General features: G+C 56.8%; 1 protein-coding gene across 2 annotated transcripts; it reads left to right on the top strand.

The window, feature by feature from the left end:
• The first annotated feature begins 935 nt into the window (after nt 1–935).
• STXBP2 (syntaxin binding protein 2) lies at nt 936–9,281 on the top strand. Of its 2 annotated transcripts, none has more exons than XM_019427896.2 (19): nt 936–1,026; nt 2,259–2,308; nt 2,576–2,657; nt 3,165–3,241; nt 3,392–3,470; nt 3,553–3,656; nt 4,058–4,206; nt 4,396–4,480; nt 4,570–4,700; nt 4,788–4,895; nt 5,211–5,268; nt 5,407–5,472; nt 5,584–5,664; nt 6,000–6,138; nt 6,663–6,772; nt 7,701–7,796; nt 8,457–8,542; nt 8,657–8,814; nt 9,139–9,281. In XM_019427896.2, the coding sequence occupies exons 1-19, from the start codon at nt 990–992 to the stop codon at nt 9,222–9,224; spliced, it is 1,782 nt and encodes a 593-aa protein (XP_019283441.2). In that variant the 5' UTR covers nt 936–989; the 3' UTR covers nt 9,225–9,281. The 2 variants fall into 2 exon arrangements, with proteins under 2 accessions (XP_019283441.2, XP_053753230.1); XM_053897255.1 differs by having other exon boundaries at nt 2,551–2,657.
• The last annotated feature ends 11,497 nt before the right edge of the window (nt 9,282–20,778 follow it).

The raw sequence follows: 20,778 nt of genomic DNA, 5'->3' as shown, positions 1-20,778 counted from the left end.
AGACCAAGCCTCGAGAAACACGGCCAAATGAAGGACCCAGTTCTGGACTCTGCGTTCACACACGTGCATCACGCTTGACGCCCGGGACCTCTTCTGCACGGGTGCTGCTGCCTGTGCCCTCAGTGTGACAAGGTGGCCGCCCTTTGCTGGCGCGAAATTTCAGGTCACATGTGAATCGCGTGTGTGTGTGTCAGCGTGCAAGGGGTTGAGCGTGCCTCCAAACCCACGAAGTCATCAGCCGATGAATGCGACGAGCAGCCTATGAGGGTGTGAGTGCCCCTGGTGAGGGCCAGGCTATGTGACAGGCAGTCCTCCTGGGACAGAGTCCGGGGTTCAGATCCCAGCGGGCCTGTTCGTCACGTGGCCTTGGGCAAGGGCCCTGCTGAGCCGCAGCTTCACCGTCTATACCGCACTCCCCCCCCTCCCCCCCCCCCCCCCGTCAGGGTTTCTGAGGGGACTGGGTGAGACTCTGGCACGGGCCCTTGGCACACAGTAGGTGCTGGCTGAGCCTCAAGCCTCCCTCCAGGCCTCCTCCTGACTTTATCAAATGCTGTCCAGCCGGCTGCTGCACTCTGGGGGACGGAAGGCAAGTGGGTCACAGGCGTATGGCCCCCGCGGCGCCGGCTGGACATACAGCATCCGTCAACCACGGAGAAACTTCTGGCAGGGTGGTGGCTGTGTCTGGGGAGGATTAAAGCGTTGCTCCCCGGCGATCCCGCGCTCTCGCCGCACACGAGCAGGGAAGGTGCGTCTGAGCTCACGTCGGTGAGCGTCGTCGGGGTGTGCCCCTCGAGGGACTTCACACGCGTCTGCGGCGGACACACCTACCGGCTCGGCGAGGTACACACCTTCCTCCCCGAGGACCGAGGGGGGGCGGGGCCGGGGGGGCGGGGCCGGCCCAGCAGGGCGGGGTCCACGTGGGTGACGCGCGGGGCCACGCCCCCACCTTGGGACAGACCCGGAAGCGGCCGTGGCGCCCCTGGGGGAAGATGGCGCCCTCGGGGCTGAAGGCGGTGGTGGGGGAAAGTGAGTGCGTCTCCCGGGGGGCGGGGGCCAGGGGCGCACGAACCCTGGGACTCGGGCGGCGGGGACCCGGCGGCCGGGCTGGGCGTCGAGCACCCGATCCTCGAGGGGGCGGGCGGGACCTTGGTCCTGCGGGGCGTCTCCGCTCTCCGGTGCCGGAGCGGAACAAAGTTGGGAGGCTGGACTCCGGGGGCTCAAGGGGACCGGGCTAGGGGTGGCCGTAGACAGGCACCAGGGCTCGCACTCCTGGACCCCCTAGGGTGCCGGCAGGGAGAGGGCACAACTGGACGCCCAGACTGCCGCGTCTCTGAGCCTGGCAAAGTCCGGGGGGCTGGACTCTTGGACGGGCCGGGCTGGGTGCGCTGGTCGACGACCCCAGGTGGTGTGAGAGCTCAGGGGACGTGGTCAGGCCGATGCCCAGGCCCAGGGGTGAGGGACCCCGGGTCCCCCACGATCCTCATGCGGCGTGGGGACTCGGGCGACTGGGCCGCGTGGGTCTGGGATCTTGGGAGAGGGGTGGAGGTCGTCCCCTCCCCCACCTCGGGTTGTTCCGGCCTCAGCACCTCCTTCCTGCTCCTTCCGCCCTGTCGGTCCTGATAACAGTGGACATGACCCTGTGGGCAGGCGGGGCCGCCCTGTCCCTTCTCCCTCCTCCCCCCGCTAGGCAGGGCCGACTGTGGCTCAAACCCCAGCACCCCAAGCAACAATCGGAGCCTTCTGCACAGGGGTAATGCGGAGAGGGGAAACCATTGGTTCCATTTTACAGATGAGGGAACTGAGGCTGGAGGTCGGGCGATGGGGTGACCGCAGCTAGGCCCATCTCAGAGCAGGGAGCCAGGGGTTTTTCAGGGAAACCGATGGAGGTGGGGCGGGGGTCTGGCTGCAACGTCCCCACCCAGAGAACGCGAGGTTGTCGATGGGGAGGCGAGATCCCGGCTCTGGAGGGAGGTGGACCGTATGTGAGCGCTGGCTTCTCAGTTATTTGTTCATCTGACAGGTATTTATCGAGTGGCCACTTAGCCACTTGGGGCTGCGGGTGCTTAGACTAGTCACTTGTTCTCTCAACGTGTTTCCCTGCCTGTAAACCGGGGGTGACACCAGGGGTGACCTCACAAGACTGAGGACAGAAGTAAACAGGAGTGGAGGTGGAGGCCCAGCCCCGACGCCCAGAAGGCTCGGGGGCTTGTCGGGGCCAGAGAACCCAGCATCCTGAGCCCACCCTACTTCCCCTGCAGAAATTCTGAGCGGAGTCATCCGGAGTGTCAAAAAGGATGGCGAGTGGAAGGTGCGGGGTTGGCAGAATGCCTTGTCCAGGCCTCTGTGGGGGGCCCTGACTGTGGGACCCACAAGAACTCCGGGAGGAGGCTGCTGGTCCCTGGGGTGGGGGTGGGGGGAGGGTCTGGGACAGGGTGGGGTTGGGTGGGGGGTCCTGGGTCCTCCCATCCAGCCAGCTCGTGTAGCCGCCGGCCCTGCTCACACTACCCCAGCCCCACCGCAGCCTCTCCTGCCCGCTCCTCTGTCCATCAGTCCGTCTGTCCATCCGTCCGGACAGGTACTCATCATGGACCACCCGAGCATGCGTATCCTGTCTTCTTGCTGCAAGATGTCAGACATCCTGGCTGAGGGCATTACTAGTGAGTGGACACCCCCCACCCCAATGCTGCCCAGATGGGACCTAAAGTATTGGATCCCCTAAAATTGTTCAGAACTCCCAAGTGTGCAGCACACTGCATAGACAGCCCTTCCCCCTCCTTGGTGTGGGAGCCTGTGGCAGGCGGACCTCCAGTGCAGGACTCCCCAGCTGCGACTCCTAAGGGGTCAGCCTCCCTGACTCTGCACCCCCTGTGTGTGGAACCCCGTGTAGGACCCCAGGGTGAACTCAGCGTGAGCCTCTTGGTGCGTGTAACTTTCTGTGGGGGATCCCTGGGAGCCTGGCCGTGAACTGAGACGTGCAGAACCCTGCCCAGTAACTCTTAGCTGTGTGACCCACGGGCAGGTACCTCCCCTTTAGGTGCCCAAGGGAGTACAGCATCCCCTGCCCTAGCATCCAGCCCTCTTGCCCATGTGTCCAACTCTCCCGAGTCCAAGACGCTCCGTGAACCCTGGCCCCAATGCCACTGTCCCTTTCTCTGTTCTACTAGTTGTCGAAGACATTAACAAACGGCGAGAACCCGTCCCCAGTTTGGAGGCCATTTATTTGCTCAGCCCCACAGAGAAGGTGCCTATGCGAGCTAGTGTGTGTGTGTGTGTGTGTGTGTGTGTGTGTGCGCGCGCGCATGTGTTGGGGGACAGGCAGTGGCTGGGGGGCCGGGGCAGGGGTCCGGAGGGGGGGCAGGGCCAGGCTTGGACAATGTCCTGCCTTCCCCAGTCAGTGCAGGCCCTGATAGCAGACTTCCGGGGAACCCCGACCTTCACCTACAAAGCAGCACACGTCTTCTTCACTGACAGTGAGTGCCGCGGGCTGGGGGCCGGGGGGGTGTCGGGGCGTAGAGGCTGCTCTGGCCTGATGCCCCCGCTCGCTCACCCCAGCCTGCCCGGAGCCCCTGTTCAGTGAGCTGGGCCGCTCCCGCCTAGCAAAGGTGGTGAAGACACTGAAGGAGATCGACCTGGCCTTCCTCCCCTACGAGGCCCAGGTACAGCCCAAGCTAGTCCAGGGCTGGGAGTGTGGGGAGGGGGGTAGTCCTTGATCAAACATCCTGGGTTCCCTCAGAAACGGACCCTGAAACAAGGAAAGGGGACATCAGGTCACAAAGGAAACCAACTGAGTTCCTACCACCATGGGCTGCCAAGGGGCAGCATAGAGCACACCTCCGAGGGGTCCTGCCCATGGGGGAGGGGGGTGGGTATGTCTCCGCCTCCTGCTGGCTTTAGTTGGAAGCTGCCCCGGGCCTGTCCCCTGCCCCCCCCCCCACCCCCACCAGGGCAGAGCAGAGCAGGGAGAGCAGGGAAGCCGCAGGGGGCGGCAGGTGCTGGAGGCTGCGAGCTGGCCAGGTGTGTGCCCACAGCGGCGGCCCTGGCACCTGTGCCCTCGCAGGTGTTCTCCCTGGACGCCCCCCACAGCACCTACAACCTCTACTGCCCCTTCCGCGCGGGGGAGCGGGCGCGGCAGATCGAGGCCCTGGCCCAGCAGATCGCCACACTGTGCGCCACGCTGCAGGAGTACCCGGCCATCCGCTACCGCAAGTGGGGACCCCAGCCCGAGGCCACCCCCGGCCCTGACCCCATCCCGCATGCAGCCTTGAACCTCACTTTCGACCCCCGTCCCGGTCCTCACCCTCACCCGACTCCCATCCCTAATCCCATCCTTGACCTCCAGCATGTGCCCCGCCCTCCCCAAGCCTAAGCCCCCTTGTCTGCCCACCCCACCCCCAGGGGCCCAGAGGACACAGCTCAGCTGGCCCACGCCGTCCTGGCCAAGCTGAATGCCTTCAAGGCGGACACTCCCAGTCTGGGCGAGGTGAGGGGGCGTGCTGGGGAGGTGGGGGTGAAGCCCCAGCCAAGGGCGACGGGGTCAGTGTCCTTATCCCTGCCAAACCCCCTTCCCAGGGCCCTGAAAAAACCCGCTCACAGCTACTAATCGTGGACCGGGCGGCGGACCCTGTGTCCCCTCTGCTGCATGAGCTGACGTTCCAGGCCATGGCCTATGACCTGCTGGACATCCAACAGGACACGTACAGGTGGGCGGACCCCAGAAACACCGTCTGCCCATCACCACCTGGGTCCCTGGCCCTCAGCGAGCCGCCCTGACCCTCTGTGTCCCGCAGGTACGAGACCACAGGGCTGAGTGAGGCCCGCGAGAAAGCCGTGCTGCTGGACGAGGACGATGACCTGTGGGTAGAGCTTCGGCACATGCACATCGCCGACGTGTCCAAGTGCGTGCACGCGGCAGGCGCCGAGGGTGCGGCCGCTCTGTCCTGTGCTCCCCGCCCATGTCCCCACTCCCGTCCCCTCCTCCCCGTCGTGGGCCAGGTGCGTGGCCTTTGGCTCTGGGTGAGCCCCCCCACTACGAGCCACTGCTCTTAACCGGGCTCCTCAACGTGGGCTGGCACATGGCCTGGTACAGGGACGCGTGTCCCTTGGCTCCCATCCCCCCGGGCTGTGTGACCCCCCCCCCCCCCCCAAACTGCCGTCAAACCACAGCCTTGGCACCAGCCCTCAACCTCATCCCTGCCCGCTGTCACCGCCAGGAGGGTCACGGAGCTCCTGAAGACGTTCTGTGAGAGCAAGAGGCTGACCACCGACAAGGTAGGGGCAGGCCTGCGTCGGGATGGGCAGGACGGTGCCCTGCCCCCACAGAGAGGGGCGGGGCCCCAATCTGTTTGCGGGGTCTGGAGTGGGATCTGGGGTGGGCAGGGCGGGGCCTCACGGCCTCCCTGTCCCCAGGCCAACATCAAAGACCTGTCCCACATCCTGAAAAAGATGCCTCAATACCAGAAGGAGCTGAACAAGGTGAGCGCGGGGGCGGGAGAACCTGGCCCCTCCCCCTCTGCCGCCAGACTCCTGGCTGGGTCTCAGTGCCTGTTACCCCCAACTCCCACATCCCCACCCTCCACCCCGCAGTATTCTACGCACCTGAATTTGGCCGACGACTGCATGAAGCACTTCAAGGGTTCGGTGGAGAAGCTGTGCGCTGTGGAGCAGGTGGGCGTGGGCCTGGGGCAGGGGGCGGGGCCTCGGGGAGGCGGGCCTGTCGTGAGGGGGCCGGGTCTGCAGGGGAGGAGCCTTGTAGGGGTGTGGCCTGCGAGAGGGGTGGATCCCGTGCAGAGGCCGGCCTGGCACATGGGTGTGGGCAGGTGCATAGAGAGGTAGGACCCGGGGTTGGGGCCTGTGGAGAGGTGGGGCCTTGTGAGGGGCGGGACCTGTTGATGGACAGGGATGAAATCTTCGGAGACCCGGTAGTAGGATGAAGCGGGTCCCCAGGGTGCTGCCGAGAACCCTGCGGGTGTCCCAGCCCTGGCCCCGCCCCCGGCCCGCAGGACTTGGCCATGGGCTCAGATGCAGAGGGTGAGAAGATCAAGGACGCCATGAAGCTGATCGTGCCCGTGCTGCTGGACGCGGCGGTGCCAGCCTATGACAAGATCCGGGCCCTGTTGCTCTACATCCTTCTGCGGAACGGTGGGCTGGGGGAGGGCCCCTGGACACCCCCGTCCACTGGGGTCTGTAATGATCCTGGGATTGTCTCTACCCCATAATTTCCTTGACCTTGGGCCGCCTCCACTCCCCAAGCACACTGGACCCCGCAGATACCCCTCTCGACCCTGGGAACCCCCCTCCGTTAACCTAGGGGAACTTTGATCGACACGAGGGCTCCACTGACACAGGGACCCCCACATCTATGACTCCTCCGAACTTAGCCCCCTCAACTAATTCCAGAGGTTCCCCCATCTGTCCTCTCTGGGATCTCCATCCAGAATTCTGGGATCCTCCTAGCACCTGCCCCAGTGGCTCCCTCGGTCCTGAGGACCACCCCCCACCCCACCCCAAATGCAGGATGCCCCCATCACAGTCTGGGGACCTCCTTCCGCCACCACCCAGGAGCCCCATGGCCACCTTCTGTCCCCCCCGCCCTCCCCAAGCCGGCCCCCCTCGTGAGAATCCCATCTACAGGAGCCCCTCCCTCCCCCGTCCTCTTCCGCCAGGTGTGAGTGAGGAGAATCTGGCCAAGCTGATCCAGCATGCCAACGTGCAGGCACACAGCAGCCTCATCCGGAACCTAGAGCTGCTGGGGGGCACGGTCACCAACCCCGGGGTATGCCGGGAGCAGGCTGTGGGTCAGAGACTGGGCAGGAAGCAAATGTGGGTATGGGGAGGGGGGGTGCCCGTGAGAGTCAGAACCTGGGTCCCGGGGGGCGGAGGGCACATCATCGGGGCCAGGGCACAGGGTTTGGTGTGGCTCTTGGAGGACAGAGAGGTCTGTGCAGGATCAGGTCTGGGACCGGCGGGCCCCACAGCTGTCATCAGTCTTGGGTCGCATGATAAGCAGGGCAGCGAGGTGTAGTCAGAACCTTGGCCCCGGTCATGGTGTGGGGTGGGGTGTGTGGCCTGAGGCCCTGGTGGGCGGACAGCAGGGTCTCGAGCATTGGGATCAGGGCACACGGTCGACCCCGGTCTCTTGGAGGTCTTGGACGACCTCCCACCCAAAACACACACTCAGCAGCCTCCTGCACCCAGCTGCCTGCCCAGCCGCTCCTGTCTCCCTCTGGCCCTGTGTGTCCCCACCTCCCTGACCCTGCCTCCACTGCCGGGGAGGCTCTCGTGTCCCCCTCGCCTGTCCCTCATCCCCCTCCCAGCCCCTGTCTGTTGCCCTGTGCCCACCTCCTGGCTCCCGTTTTCTCATCCCCACCTCCTCTCCTTGTCTTTCTCTCTGCCCCATCGCTTGGTCTCATTTCATCCGTATTTCTCTCTCTCTCTCTCTCTCTCTCTCTCTCTCTCTCTCTCTCTCATTTTCTCTCCTCTCCCTCCCTCCCTTTTCCTTCCCTCTTTCTCCCTCTCCCTGCCCCTTTCTCCTTCTCTCTCTTTCTTCCCTGTCTCTCTGCTCCTCTGTTCCATTTCTCCATCTTTTTCTCCAGCCCTTCCCCCAAGCCAGACGAGCCCCAGCCCCATCTGTGACCCGCCTCCTTCTCCCCCATCCTCCCACTGTCCCACCACTCCCCCCTCCATCCCACCACCACCTGTAGGGCTCTGGGACCTCAAGTCGGCTAGAACGGAGGGAGCGCCTGGAGCCCACCTATCAGTTATCCCGCTGGACCCCAGTCATCAAGGATGTGATGGAGGTACCACTGGTGGGGCCTGACCTCCCCCTGTGCCCCCCCACCCCCGCCAAGTCCTGCCCTTGACTAGGTGGGGGCTCAGTCCTCTTCATGTCATGGTGCTAAGCCTCAGGGCTTAAGGGAATATCCCTCATTACGGGCATCCCTCTGGCATCCGATCTGCTCTGCCGGGGGAGTGTCCCAAGCTGACATCCAAGTAATTGGGACCAGATGGGCACCTCGTGGGGGAGCCCCATTTCCTGTCCAACCGCTGGCTCCTTCCTGTGTCCCCCTCTATTCTCTTCCCCTGCTGCCCCCACCAAAAGTCCCCTTGCTCCCCCTTAACCCTCCCCACCACCTGGCCCTGCCCATCCTGGGGGCGCAAAACAGCAACAACAAAAAGGAGCAGGCCAAGGGGCCTGCCTCCTGCCTGCTGTTCCTCTGGAACCTGGTACCTCTCCCCACTCAGGGGCCCAGCAGGCCTCCCCCTCCCATCCCTATGGACTCTGGAGCCTGGACTCCTGGGTCCCCAAGGAACTGCAGATACAGACTTCTGGGTCCCCAAAGGCTAGAGATACAGATGGGGGCTCCTGTCTGCCAGGATCTTGGCCCCTGAACAAACCCGGGGGAGGGGGGCTCCAGACCCCAGGCCCCATCACCTGAGGCTCCCTCTGTGGCCCCCAGGATGTCGTGGAGGACCGGCTGGACAGAAAGCTGTGGCCCTTTGTGTCCGACCCCGCCCCCACCTCCAGCTCCCAGGCTGCAGTCAGGTGAGGGCCCCAGGGGACACCCCCCCACCCCCGCCCATGTTAGCTGAGGGTTGTGAGGGCGGGCGGAGAGTCTCCTGCCCGGAGACTGACCTCTGCCCTCCTCCCCCTGCACAGTGCCCGCTTCGGCCACTGGCACAAGAACAAGGCCGGTTTGGAGGCACGGGCGGGGCCCCGGCTCATCATCTATGTCATGGGCGGCGTGGCCATGTCAGAGATGAGGGCCGCCTATGAGGTGACCAGGGCCACCGATGGCAAGTGGGAGGTGCTCATTGGTGAGCAGCCGGGACTGGGGTCCCTGGGTGCTGGGGCTGGTCTCCTAGGTGCCTTGGAGGAAGGGGGGGGGGGCTGACAGCTGGACTCCCAGCTGGGTCCCCAAAGCCTGGAGCCCACGCAGGGCTTGAATCTGCCTGTATCCTGAGCTTCCCCGGGGGCTGGCGCCGGGGCTGGGCCTCCCAGGGAGGGGGTCACCTGAGGGCCAGACCCCCGTGTTTCTAAGGACCCCTGTGTCCTCAGAATCAGAGGCTGCTTTCCCAAGGACCTCAGCTGGGGGTCCTGAGACTGCCTCCCCCCCACCCCAACCCTCCCTTACTGTCCAGGCTCGTCACACATCCTCACTCCAACCCGCTTCCTGGATGACCTCAAGACGCTGGACCAGAAGCTGGAGGACATTGCCCTGCCCTGACCCGCTCCCCCTCCCCCTCCCCTTCCAGAGAAATAAAATCCTCCCTTCTGTCTGCCAGCCAGTGCCCACCTCGCCTTCTTTCCGAGGGAGCCGTATTGGGCCAGCCTCCCGTGGGCCCACCTCCCTGACCTGTGTCTCAGGACCCAGGACCCAGGACTCATCCCGCCAGATGGCATCTTAAGCCGGGGCCAAGGTTAAGGATTGGGCTCGGTTTGAACACTGGCTCCTTGGCCGACCCGCTGGCTTCTCCGTGCATCCAAAAATCGGGGCCAGTGACGGCAGCAGCTTTGCAGAGGAGATAAGGGATGGTGCCAGAAAGCCGATAGCAAAACAGTGTGACAGCTGCTGTTCCTCCACTGTCACTAGAGTTATCTTGGCGGCCCTGATGGGACTCTTAGTGTTATTAAGCAGAACGGACCCTGCATCCTGCCCCCCCCACCCCCCGCCCCCCGGGAACTGTCTTCCTGAGACCTGGAGCCGTACAAGGCTTGGGGGCTTCTCCAGCTCCTGGGATCAGAGTCGTCTTCGGTGGGAGGACAGGCACACAGCAAACCGTGCCCGCTTCCCACCCCAGAGTTAGAACTCTGCTCATCGTCCTCCCCCCGCCCGGGGTGTTCAGAGGGTACACGAGTGTGACAGGGCCACCATACCCAAGTACCACATTCTGGGTGACTTAAACACCAGAAATGTATTCTCTCGCGGTTCTGGAGGCTGGAAGTCCGAGGTCAAGGTGTCGGCTGAGGCCTCGCACCTTGACAAGTAGACACCTAGATGTCCTCTTCTCCCTGTGTCTTCACATGGTTATTCACCTGCTTGTCTGTGTCCTAATCTCTTATAAGGACACCAGTCATATTGGATTAAGGCCCACCCTAATGACCTCATTTTAACCTAATTATCCCGTAAAAGACTCTGTCTCCAAATGCAGTCACATTCTGAGGTTCTGGGGGTTAGGACTTCAACATGAAGTTTGGGCGGATACAACTCAGCCCGTAACACTCGGCCGAAAGGAGAAACGGGTCTCACAGCGTGAATAGGACACATGGTGACCGTTCTCTCTGGGGCACAGATGCAGAGTCAGGTGGACAGCAAGCAGAGGGGGCTGTGGGAGCCCAGAGGATACCCTAATCCACCCAGTCTGGGGGCAGTCAAGAAGGGCTTCCTGGAGGAAGGGGAAGTCTGAGTTGAGAATGGAAGGAGGAGTCAGGAGCACCTGGGTGGCTCAGTCAGTTCAGCGTCTGACTTCCGCTCAGGTTGTGATCTCGCGGGTCGTGGGTTTGAGCCCTGCATCGGGCTCTCTGCTGTCAGTGCGGAGCCCGCTTGGGATCCTCTGTCCAGCACCCCCCCCCCGCCCCTCCCCTACTCACACTCTCAAAAGTAAACACACACACACACACAAAAGGAGTCAGGGAAGGGAGGGAGGGAGGGCACCTGGACACAAAGGCAAGAGATTGAGACGGAGCAAAAGAGATATTAAGGGGTAATAAAATCTGAGAGCCACACGGGGCCTCTGGGGGCCCAGGGTGAGGATCTGGCCTCTGCTGGTGCAGTGGGAAACCACAGAAGGGATGTGAGCCAGGACAGGTGGGGACCGCATCTAATGCTGGTGAAGAGGTTCCGCTGGGGGGGGGGGGGGGTGCCAGGGGAGGGGGTCTGGATGGGTGGGTACAGCGCCCCCCAGTGGAACGTTGCTTATTTCCACTCTATCACCTCGGGATGTGGCCCGTCCAAGACTGGGACCGGGAAGGCATGGGCAGAGGCAGGACGCACAGGAAGCTTCCTTACCAGTCCTGGAGGACGTGGCCCTGATTTAAGCCCCCTTATCCTTTTGAGAATTCGGGGAAATCTAAGGACTTTTTTTCCCCAGAAAAAAATCGCCCACGCAGTTTTGCAGGTGGGGCCTTGGAGAAGCGCTGAACACTCTGACCCCGCAATTCTACTTCTAGGATTTACACGAAACTCCCAACAGGGCGGGAAGATGCACAGGGTCCGTCGAGGGAGTGGGGTGCGGGGTGGCGGTGAGACGCCCGCCCTGGAGGCCCGGCTCCCCGCCAGGCCTCGGCAGGGAAGCCTTTTAACTGGCCGAGCCGGAGTGGGAGGGAGATAGTTTCACAGTTTAATATTTAAACTCGCTTTCCGGGGGGGGAGGGGGAGTCGCTTAAGCAGGTGAGCGCTGTGAGCACCAGGGGGCGCTGTGGCCCAATTTTTCGGTTTCTTCACACTTTCCAGTCTGCGCCTGGAGTTTGGGTGGCCCTGGCTGGAAACGACAAGAAGTAAGCCAGCGGTGACTCCGTGCTTCCCCGCAGCAACAAAATTGGTGCTTACACCGGCCTCTGCCCGTTATTTGTACCTGGGAGATGTTGTCACGTCTCCGACTTAAGGACATTTTGATTCAAACAAATATTCACAGACCCTTCTGGGCCACAGCAGCCAGCAGTGTCGGGCCCTGACCATGTCGCAGGCATCATGCCAAGCCCTCTGCAGGCATTACTCAGACTTCTCAAAACCTTCCTATGGGAATACGATCCAACCTCCCTCTCTCTGCTTTAACAAGGTCCCTCTGTGACTCCACTGGCTCCCTCAGCCACAGCAAGGCTGGACTTGCTGCTGTCTCTCAAACACACCACGCTCTTCCAGCCACAGGGCCTTTGCACCTGTTCTCTTTGCCTACAATGCTCTTTCCCCCAATCTCCATATCCCTCCCTCCTTCTCGTTTTAGCTCAAATGTCACAGTGCCTTATCTCCTCAGGACATTTATCCCAACTAGGACATTTTGGGGTTGTCTTCCTGTCCTGGGGAATGGCCCCCATTCTGGATTTGGCTGGCTGCTTCTTCGTGACCCTATGCAACTTGTTCCTTAGCGTCTGTCCCCACCATCCCCACCGTGCGGTTTCCTCGGTCAACAGGTGGTTAGCACCATAGCCTAGATCAGCTTAAGCTGTAGATGAGAATCCTCTCTCCCTGGTGGAGTTGGATACTTGTACCTTCTCAGGGGATCCATAATGTCATGATGCTTCAATTGATCTGTGGGTTGGGGGGAGTGGGGCATATGCCCCCTTGTCCCCACCAGTTCTCCCCATAAAGGTGTTAGTTGCTATCAAGTCTCAACGCCTGGACCCATGATTTCTTGAGGCTTATTTCCAACCTTATTAATCCTTCCACTGGAATTAGCTGGGATCCTTCTCAAATGATCTTTCCCTCCGCAACTAGTAGGACATAGAAAGCCACAGAAAGTAACAACCTGATACATTGTCTTCGGTATTCTCCCCAGGAGCCCCAGGAGGCAGCAGGATCTGAGTTTATCAGGGAGGTCTGGGGTGGAGACCATGTGATGGACGGTCACATTGTAAGCAACTAGGAAGAATCCAGGAAACTCTGGCTGTGGTAATGATGATCATCATAATAATGCATTATTGATACAATATTATTATTATTTAACACTCTAATGGGGACCAGCCCTGGGCAGGCTAAGAAGGAGGGCCCCACAAAGGGAGCAAAAAAGGATTTCTCAGGCTAACATCAGCGCTTTGGAGGGTCCGAGAGCCCGCCCCAGAAGAAGTGAGGACTAAGGTTCTCAGCATCAGGAATGCACCGAGTGGGAGTTCTCCACCCTTGCCGTGCCCTGGGGCCTCTTCTAGAATAATACCTCATCCAAGTCATACAAGGAGGGGAAAGGTTTGTGGTCTCGAACTTGCTCAATTTACAGCAAACGTGAGGCTCCAGGGCTCGCTGGAGCTGCCAGCTGGGCAGGAGGGGTGGTGGCCACATGGGGACAGGCAGGACCCCCGCAGAGGAAGGGGCAGAGGAAGGAGTGCCCCACGCCTTCACCTTCCTTGGTAGGAAGGGGCTCCGTGGCCCCAGCACAGGAACGGGAAGTGAGTGTGACTCAGTGAGCCAAGGAAACCTCCAGACAGGGAGGAACATCAAAGGAGAATGTCTGTTCCACGGGAGCCCAGACAGCGAGGAGGCGAGGCGAGCTTCCCTTTTCTGTTGTTCTAAAGTTACTCAAAATCTTAAAACGCAAGTTAACCAACAGCTGCCAAGAATATTGTGAAAAGGCATCGAGAGTGAAGAAATTGTCTTGTGAGTGGGAAGTTTCTGCTCCAGCGGGGGCCAGAGACGGATGGAGTCACCAGGGCTGGGGTGTCGGTGGGGACAGGACAGGACGGGGAGGTCCCGGCTGGGGCTCTGCCCCACCCCCCACCCCCTGCCTCTAGTGACCACAGTGCTTTTTGAGAGCACTCAGAGCCTCAATCCCTGTCTGCGGCTGGGGAAATTCTGGGAAAATAATGGAATAATGGTAAGGGAAGGCAACACGTACGAAGCAGTCACTCTGTGTGGTGCCCCATTCTGGATGGTTCTGCAGATCCATGTGAAGCCTCGTTTAGCGAGTCAGAAGGAGCAAGACAAACACTGTATGGTTTCCCTCGTGTGGACTCTCTCTCCCTCCAACTTTACTGAAATGTAATTGACATATAACACGGTATAAATGTAAGGTGTACAAGGTAGTGATTTGATATATGGATGTATTGCAAAATGACTTCTGTAATAGGTTACTTAACACATCCAACCCCACACATAGTTACCATGTGTGAATGTGTGTGTGTGCGTGTGTGCGCGTGTGTGGTGAGAACTTTTACAAATCTATTCTCTTATAAGGCAGTTTGCAGCACTGAGCCTGCTTGGGATTCTCTCTCTCCCTCTCTCCGCCCCTCCCCCCTCAGAAAAAATAAACAAACTTAAAAGAATACATATACAATACAGTAATGTTAGCTGTAGTCCCCAGAATTCATTCATCTTCTAGATGGACGTTTGGACCTTTTGACAACCTTCACCTTCACCCCTCCCCCCGAACCGCCTTGACAACCACCTATCTGTTCTTTTTTCTATGAGTTTTTTTTTTTTTTTTTTTTTTTTAAGATTGTTGTATGGGGGACACGTGGGTGGCTCAGTCGGTTAAGCATCTGACTTCGGCTCAGGGCATGATCTCACAGGTTCGCGAGTTCGAGTCTCACCCTGGGCTCTCTGCTGTCAGCACAGAGCCCACTCCGGATCCTCTGTTCCCCCTCTCGAAAATAAACAAACATTAAAAAAAAAAAAAAAAAAAAAAAACACCTTCCTAGAGAATGGGACACTATTTACTGCACTTTATTACCCTCCTCTGTTTACTTTGGTAAACTGTCCACCGTCCAGATGAGCGTATGACATTTATGCAAGATAGCGGGAGGCGTTTTCCACAGCCATAGGGTGCCAGGAAAAGGTAAAATGGTTTAGGACTTTCTATGACCTGATTACAGCTGTCAAGGAATTTTCTGTATTTTTAGGACTTTTGGAGGACCTTGCGAAACGATCATCTTTCACAGCCCCAGAGCCGAGTCGATGAGCATAATGAAACTAACATTTCAGTTGCTTTTCCTTATAAGAGCTATTTTAGGGACGCCTGGGCGGTTCAGTCCGTGAAGCGTCTGACTTCAGCTCAGGTCATGATCTTGTGGTTCATGGGTTCAAGCCCCGCATTGGGATCTCAGCTGTCAGCGCTGAGCCTGCTTCAGATCCTCTGTCTCCCTCTTTCTGCCACTCCCCCACTCTCTCTCAGTCTCTGTCTCTCTGTCAAAAATAAATAAGCACTAAAAAAAAAAAAAAAAGATTGAAGGGTGCCTGGGGTGCTCAGTTGGTTAAGCATTCAACTTTGGCTCAGGTCATGATCTCACGGTCTGTGAGTTCGAGCCCCATGTCAGGTTCTGTGCTGACCGCTCAGAGCCTGAAGCCCGCTTCGGATTCTGTGTCTCCCTCTCTCCCTGCCCCTCCCCTGCTCTGTCTCTCTCTCTCTCTCTCTCTCTCAAAAATAAATAAATATTAAAAACAATTAAAAAAAATTAATATGTGAAATCTAAAAAAGCCAGGCTGGATGGAGGCAGTTTCTACAAAACTCTTTCTACCCCCCTGACTTTGCTCTCCATGCACCCCCTCCCTGGTCCATGTACCACGCTCCCCATGGTTGGGGTGGGAACATGCCTTAGTTAAAAGGGAAGATTTTGGCATTGGGCAAATCTGAGCCTGAAATCTCCCCTTTGAAAGTGATCGACTTCACCCAGGTGAGTTTTCCCATTTTGGAAAACTGCACGTGGCTGCTTGGAGAACTGGAAAGGCGGTCGTAGGGAGCGAGGGAGGCCGTGGTGGAGGCGGGGTGTGGAGGCTCTGGCCAGATGAGACCTCCCCTCTATCCCCTTATATTCATATTCCTCAGCTGAAGGTGGGGGGGGTGCAGGTTGCTCTGTAATCGCCCCATTTTTTGATTACTCTGCATGAGTAGGAATATGGGGGACATTTATTTTATAAACTTCTGTATTCTTGGAATTCCTTTTATTTTTTTTAATTTTTTAATTCCAAAAAATTTTTCATTTTTATTTTTGAGACAGGGAGAGACAGAGCATGAGCGGGGGTGGGGCAGAGAGAGAGGGAGACACAGAATCCGAAGCAGGCTCTGGGCTCTGAGCTGTCAGCACAGAGCCCGACGCGGGGCTCAATCTCACGACCCTGAGATCATGACCTGAGCCAAAATCAAGAGTCAGACACTTAACCGACTGAGCCGCCCAGAGGCCCCTACCCTTCTTTTTATTTTTTTAAGGAAAGTGGGGACAACTTGCTGTGTGACCTCAGGCAAATCACTTAGCCTCTCTGAGCCTCAACAACCCCTTTTGTCGAGATAATAACCTCATCTACCTGACAGGATGGTGGTCACATGTGTAAATTTCTCCACAAACAGTAGATGGGATCGCCTCAGAGCTCCCTGAGGAGCCTCCACGATGGAAAATATTCCGCAAGGAGGCAACAGGCCCAAGGAACCGAGCCAGGGACGCTGAGAGGCGGGAGTAGGTCTCTGCAAAGGAAAATCTCAGGGAGTTAACACTGGAAAACTCCATGATCTTTACCACCCGGCCTCCAGACTCTCTCTGTTCCTTGCCCCAGGGGACAGCCTGGCCTGGTCAGCTCCTGCCAGAGCCCACAGCTTATCGTCTCCAAACCTGTGCTGTTTGCTGGCTGCTGCTTAGACTCCCCCTTCTGCCCTGCAGACTCCCCGCCCGCCCCACCCCTCCCCCACCAGGTCAGAAGTGTTTATAAATGAAGCCAGGCTCGCCAGCTCTCGCTTAAAGAAATCGGGCAGCGTTCCGAGGCTTTTACTTTCCTGTCATTCATGCGGGACAGGAAGCAAGTGTCAATGATTCTTTCCTGATTTGGCTCAGCCACCTGTCAGCTCAGCTCTGTCACCAGAACAGCAAGCTGTCTGTTGCCCAGGGAGGCGAGAAACCAACCGGAAGCTCATGTTGCTTCTAGAGGTCAGTTCCCCAGGCTCCGTGCCTGCAAAGCAATCCTTCAAGGGCACATGTACAGTAACCGAGGCGAACACAAGCCGCTAACAGTTGTGAATATTTCCAGGATCTGCTGCACCACACAGGAGAACCAGTTGTACGGGGCACAAAAATCCTCTCTGTCTGCAGTAGACTTCAGGACACAGGTTTCCTTCAGATTGTTGGGAAACTCCTTTTTTTCCAACCATCATTTAAGTTAGAAGACTTTGGTGTTGGGGGCGCCTGGGTGGCTTAGTCGGTTAAGCGTCCGACTTCAGCTCGGGTCATGATCTCATGGCTTGTGAGTTCGAGCCCCACATCGGGCTCTGGGCTGACAGCTCGGAGCCCGGAGCCTGCTTCCGATTCTGTGTCTCCCTCTCTCTCTGCCCCTCCCCTGCTCACGCTCTGTCTCTGTCTCTCTCTCAACAATAAATATTAAAAGAAAAAAGCATTTGGTATTGATAATCACACAGCTCTATGCTTTTGTGGAAACTCATAGACCTCAGTAAAAAGGATGAATTTTACTTCATGTAAATTACACCTTATTTTTCAAAGAGACAATACTTGGGAAAAACAAAACATTCGTGCTGCCTGCAGGTATATATGTTTGTCAAAATGCATCCAACTGAATGCTTAAGATAGATGTGGTTTATTTAACGAAAATCATCCCTCAATAAAGTGTGTGATTGCCATACTATACATTTTAAAGGCCTGGCTCTGGAATTTTATTTGATAGCATTTGATGCAAAATCGAGGCCACTAGAACTCAGTTTCATTGATAGAAATCTGGGGGGCGGGTAAAAAGGGGTGGCTTGGTCGCTTAAGTGTCTGACTCTTGATTTGGGCTCTCTCCTCCTCTCTCTCTGCCCCTCCCCCTCTTGAGTTCTCTCTGTCGCTCCCTATCAAAATAAATAAACTTAAAAAAAAGAAGTCAGGGATAATGAAAACATTTTCTCTTTTTTTAAGATTTTTTTAACGTTTATTTTTGAGAGACAAGAGAGACAGCATGAGTGTTTGTGTGTGGGCGGGGTGGGGGGGGCAGAGAGAGAGGGAGACACAGAATCCGAAGCAGGCTCTGGGCTCTGAGCTGTCAGCCCAGAGCTCGACGCGAGCCTGACACGTGGCTCGAACTCACAGACCCGGAGATCATGACCTGAGCTGAAGTTGGACACTTAACCAACTGAGTCACCCAGGCACTTCTATTTTCTTTCTTTCTTTCTTTTTTAATATTTATTTTGAGAGGGAGAGAGAGAGAGAGAGAGAGAGAAAGAGAGCCCATGCATGAGTGGGGGAGGGGTGGGGAGAGAGGAAGAATCCCAAGCAAGCTCCGTGCTATTAGCATAGGTCCCGTGAGGGACTCATCCCATGAACCTTGAGATCACGACCTGAGCCTAAACCAAGAGTCAGATGCTCAGTCCACCGAGCCACCCAGGTGCCCCTTTTCTTTTTCTTTTTCTTTTTTTTTTAACTTTGCCTTTTTGTAGTAATCTCTACACCCCACGTGGGGCTGGAACTCACAGCCCAGAGATCAGAAGTCGAATGCTCTTCTGACTGAGCCAGCCAAGCATCCCGAAAATATTTTATTTTTCTTTAAAGACAATGAAAAGGCCTGTGGCCCTTTCCTGTTACTTAACTAAGGGTTTTCAAACTAAGATTCCAAGGAATCCTAGGGGTTCCTCATACTCCCCCTGCTTTTCACCCAACCTGAAGTCAGAGCTGCTACTTCTGTGCCCCTCAAAAGCTTTTACCCGAAAAGTTCTGAGACCAAAGGGTTTGAAGAGCCAGAACTCTCAAACAATGACTTTTGCTGCCTCCCGAGTCACCCTTGTGCCCAAGCTGTGTCTGTCCCTTCAAGGAAGGGAGCCTGTGACATTGCTTATCCCAGCCAGGCTCTCTGCCTTCCTGCCCCCCTAGTTTTCTTTCAGTTCCTCAAAGCTGGTGCATCCTGTCCTTTCCCAGGGCCTTGGGACATGCTGTTCCTTCCACCCAGAAAGCCCTCTCTCACGGGTTCTTTTGCTTAACTTGTCTCATCCTCTGATTTCTTCTCAGCCATCTCTTCCTCCACAAACTCTCCCTGGATTCTTCCACTGGGGAAGAATGTTCTTCTTCTTTTTTTTTTAAGTTTATTTATTTTGAAAGGGGGAGAGGAGGGGCAGAGGGAGGGAGAGCGAATCCTGCATTGTCAGTGCCGAGTCCGATGCGGGGATCGAACCCATGAACCGTGGCATCATGACCTGAGCCGATATCAAGAGTCAGACGTTCAACCAGCTGAGCCACCCAGGCGTCCCTTGGGTGGGACATTCTAATGTCAGAAGTTCTCCCAGAACCGGGTTCCTGTCCTTCAGGGCACAAGTGACTGGTGGGGGTTGAGGCTGGCTGAGCACTCTCTTGGTGTCTGTCTTCTTCCGACAGGGCAAAGTGCAGGGCGGGGTGGGGGGGGAGGGGTGTCCCCTTGCTCCCCACCACACACACGTGCATAGCGTCACATCTGGCACATAGTAGGTGCTCAATAAGCATTGCCTATACTTTGGCTCGTGTACACGGCTGTTTTTACACAGGGATTTCACACACACCTATCACTTTCACCAAAATACGACATACAGAAAGACACGGGTGCGGATCTGAGCGTAAGCTCAAATTTTTCACTCCGTTCCCAGAAACCCTCCATCTGCCCTTTTCTCATCAGACTCCCCAGGAAGCTTCCATCCTCCAACAGCATAGATTCGTTGTGCTTTTTTTTTTCCTTTCTTCTTTTTTTGGTCCTTTTGTTTTTTTTTTAATGTATATTTTTCAAATTTATTTTTTTAATTTTTTTAATGTTTATTTATTTCTGAGACAGAGATAGAGCATGAGTGGGGGAGGGGCAGAGACAGAGGGAGGCACAGGATCCGAAGCAGGCTCCAGGCTCCGAGCTGTCAGCACAGAGCCGGGCGCGGGGCTCGAACTCACGAACAGTGAGATCATGCCCTGAGCCTAAGTCGGTCGCTCAACTGGCTGAGCCACCCAGGCGCCCCTCAAATTTATTTTTGAGAGAGATCGTGTGAACAGCGGAGGGACAAAGAGAGAGGGAGACAGAGAATCCCAAGCAGGCTCCATGCTGTTAGCACAGAGCCCCACGCGGGGCTTACACCCACGAACTGTGAAATTTTGACCTGAGCCAAAACCAAGAGTTGGACACTCAACCAACTAAGCCACCCAGGCACCCATTTTTGGTCCTTTTTAGTATATGAATTTGTGTGGTATATTATTTTTTGGATCTGGATTGTTTTTACTTTTTACTTTTTTTTTTAATGTTTATTTTTGAGAGACAGAACATGAGCAGGGGAGGGGCAGAGACAGAGGGAGACACAGAATCTGAAACAGGCTCCAGGCTCTGAGCTGTCAGCACAGAGCAAGGCTCGAACCCATGGGCTGTGAGATCATGACCTGAGCCGAAGTCGAATGCTTACTTAACCAGCTGAGCCACCCAGGCACCCCTGGCCTAGATTCTTTTGCTCACAATTATAATGGTGAGAATCTTCCAGACTATTGCATATAGCTGCAAACGATACAGTGTGATCTCTCATTCATACTCATTTCTGTTGACCGGGGTGGGCAATTTTTTTTTTTTTTTTTTTTCCTGTAAAGGGCCAGATATAGCCAGGTTCACCTCTGTAGGCCATATAGTCAGTCTCTGTCACAACCTCTCAACTCTGCCACTGACCTAGGAAAAGCAGCCTTAGATAATCTATAAAATAGTGGCCATGGCCACGTTCCAAGAATGCTTTATTTATGGGCGCTGGGATTTGAATTTCATATACGTTTCATATGTCACTAAGGATTACATTTTTTTCCCCCCAACGATTTAAAAATGTAAAAACTCTTTGGCAGCTCCCCAAAGAGTTAAACATAGAATTGCCATATGATCCAGCAATCCCACTCCGGGGTATATACCCAAGAAACCTGAAAGCAGGGATTCAGAGATGTTTATACACCGATGATTACAGAGGCATCATTCCCGACACCCAATAGGTGGAAACAATGCACACGACAACTAACAGAAGAATGGATAAACACAAGGTGGCCTGTCCATACAGAGGAATATTAGCCATAAAAAGGAATGAGGTTCTGGGGCGCCTGGGTGGCTCGATCAGTTAAGCGTCCAACTTCAGCTCAGGTTATAATCTCACGGTTCGTGAGTTCGAGCGCCCAGTCGGGCTCTGTGCTGA

This window comes from Panthera pardus, unplaced genomic scaffold (genome assembly GCF_024362965.1).
Source record: "Panthera pardus isolate Hobbes unplaced genomic scaffold, ASM2436296v1 HiC_scaffold_8, whole genome shotgun sequence".
In the NCBI taxonomy this organism is placed as follows: domain Eukaryota; kingdom Metazoa; phylum Chordata; class Mammalia; order Carnivora; family Felidae; genus Panthera; species Panthera pardus.
This window is presented reverse-complemented; position numbering and strand designations above follow the sequence as displayed.